We start from the raw sequence: 1719 nt of genomic DNA, 5'->3' as shown, positions 1-1719 counted from the left end.
AAGAGTTTTGATATCAAATGTCTTCTAATCTGCCAAGTGAAAAAAAAAATGTTCACTTACTTTGGGTAAACACTCCTGTTCAACCATTTCATCTAAAAGAAGTTTAGCATCCGCTGATGAAAGTATTAAAGAAATGATATCCTCGTGGAAATCAGCGCAGAGAAAGAGATAGAATGAAGATACCATGAGATAATGATGATCTACGTACACTCTTATAAAGTAGTATAAAGCGTAATACAATGTATTCTCTTTTGACATTGAGGTAACGTATTATTTGGTAAGGTATAATTTCTCCTTCAAAACTGTAAACAACTGTCAGTAACAGCGGACATTATTCATATAATTTTTTTAGACTGCAAGATCAGATCCAAGGGCATGGGAAACATTGTAAAACATCAGCTGCGAAGCAATGATTAATCTATGTCATAGTGTTCTGTGACCAAATTTCTCTCTGGCTAGATTTTGGCCTGTCAGAGAGGCAAAATGCCATTCATTTTCTTGTTTCTCGTCAACGTTTTTGTCAGTTCTTCCCAGAAAAGCATTTGCTGGTATCTTTCTTCGTTCCATTGGAAGTAGGGTTTATTCTTGCTGAGAAACAGTCTTATCAGATAGGGTAGTTGATTGTCTGGAATGCCCTCTCGAAAAACCATGACGACATTTTCTAGTTGGACGGCATTCATGTGCGCCACAGCCATTTGGAGCGTCATCAGGTAGTTGGCATCGTTGACAGAGGCGTTGCTGACGATCACCAGATTCTTAAAGCTGTTCTCAATGACCCGATCAATGGCATCAAAGCGCATACCTCCCAGGGGCAAATCGTCGTCGCCGCACACGATCCTGTTGCGAAGGAAGTCTGGAAGATGCTCCTGGACAGCTGCCAGAAACTGTTCATGTACCCAACCTTCGTCTTCATCGGGGAAAATAATGTTGAGGTCGTAACGGTAATCCTGACGCTCGCGTGCGTCCTCCAACTCGTAGTATCCAATGATAAGAAGCCTCAGATGAAAGCACTTGTAATTCAGCCACCATCGGTTTCGCCAGACTAGAAGTGAACCTACTATGCACATTATAATCACAGCACTTGCAGAGATGTAAACTGTCAGGTTCGGCCCACAGACAATTTCAGAGTCAAATTCTAAAATGGATTTCCCGACGAATTGTGAGATAGATTGCGGTGAGCAAACAGTGGTCTCGGGGTTTGACAGCGTCACATCGCCTTGGCTAAGGAAACTTCTAAACCAAGAAAGGTTGCAAGTGCACGCAAGCTGATTCTTGGATATATCTAAATATTTCATTGGCAGAAAAGTGTTTTCTTCTATGCCTGTGAGAGCATTCTTAGTTAAGGAGACCATGTACAATTGGTTGTTTTGCCTGAAGATATCCTTATTTAGGTTTCCACTCAGTTTATTTGTACCCAAATTCAAGTAGCGCAGAGAAGTTAAATACCGGAAGTGATCACAACTGATTGAAATGATATTGTTCTTATCTAGGTATAACTTCACCAGAGAAGATAAATTGGCAAGTAATTGCATGGGAACAACTGGAATTCGACAATTTCTAAGGTGTAATTCTCTCAACTGGAAGAGGCCATCGAATGTATCGGGTAACAAAATGCCAAGCGGGTTTTGATCTAAGCGAAGTACTTCAAGATGTGAAAGAGTAGCTAGTACTGGACCAACACTTACAACCAGTTTGTCTGGGGTGAGGGCGGCAGACCTC

General features: G+C 41.3%; 1 protein-coding gene across 1 annotated transcript; it reads right to left on the bottom strand.

The window, feature by feature from the left end:
* Positions 1 to 470: 470 nt before the first annotated feature.
* Positions 471 to 1067, bottom strand: LOC139721375 (toll-like receptor 13). The gene has a single exon (XM_071632689.1). It carries the CDS (start codon positions 1065 to 1067, stop codon positions 471 to 473), a length of 597 nt encoding a protein of 198 aa, XP_071488790.1.
* Positions 1068 to 1719: the final 652 nt, after the last annotated feature.

Source organism: Diadema antillarum, unplaced genomic scaffold (genome assembly GCF_040938485.1).
Source record: "Diadema antillarum isolate AM-2024a unplaced genomic scaffold, OU_Dant_1.0 scf00000142, whole genome shotgun sequence".
Lineage (NCBI taxonomy): Eukaryota > Metazoa > Echinodermata > Echinoidea > Diadematoida > Diadematidae > Diadema > Diadema antillarum.
The sequence above is the reverse complement of the archived record's forward strand: the minus strand, read 5'-3'. Positions and strand labels throughout refer to the sequence as shown.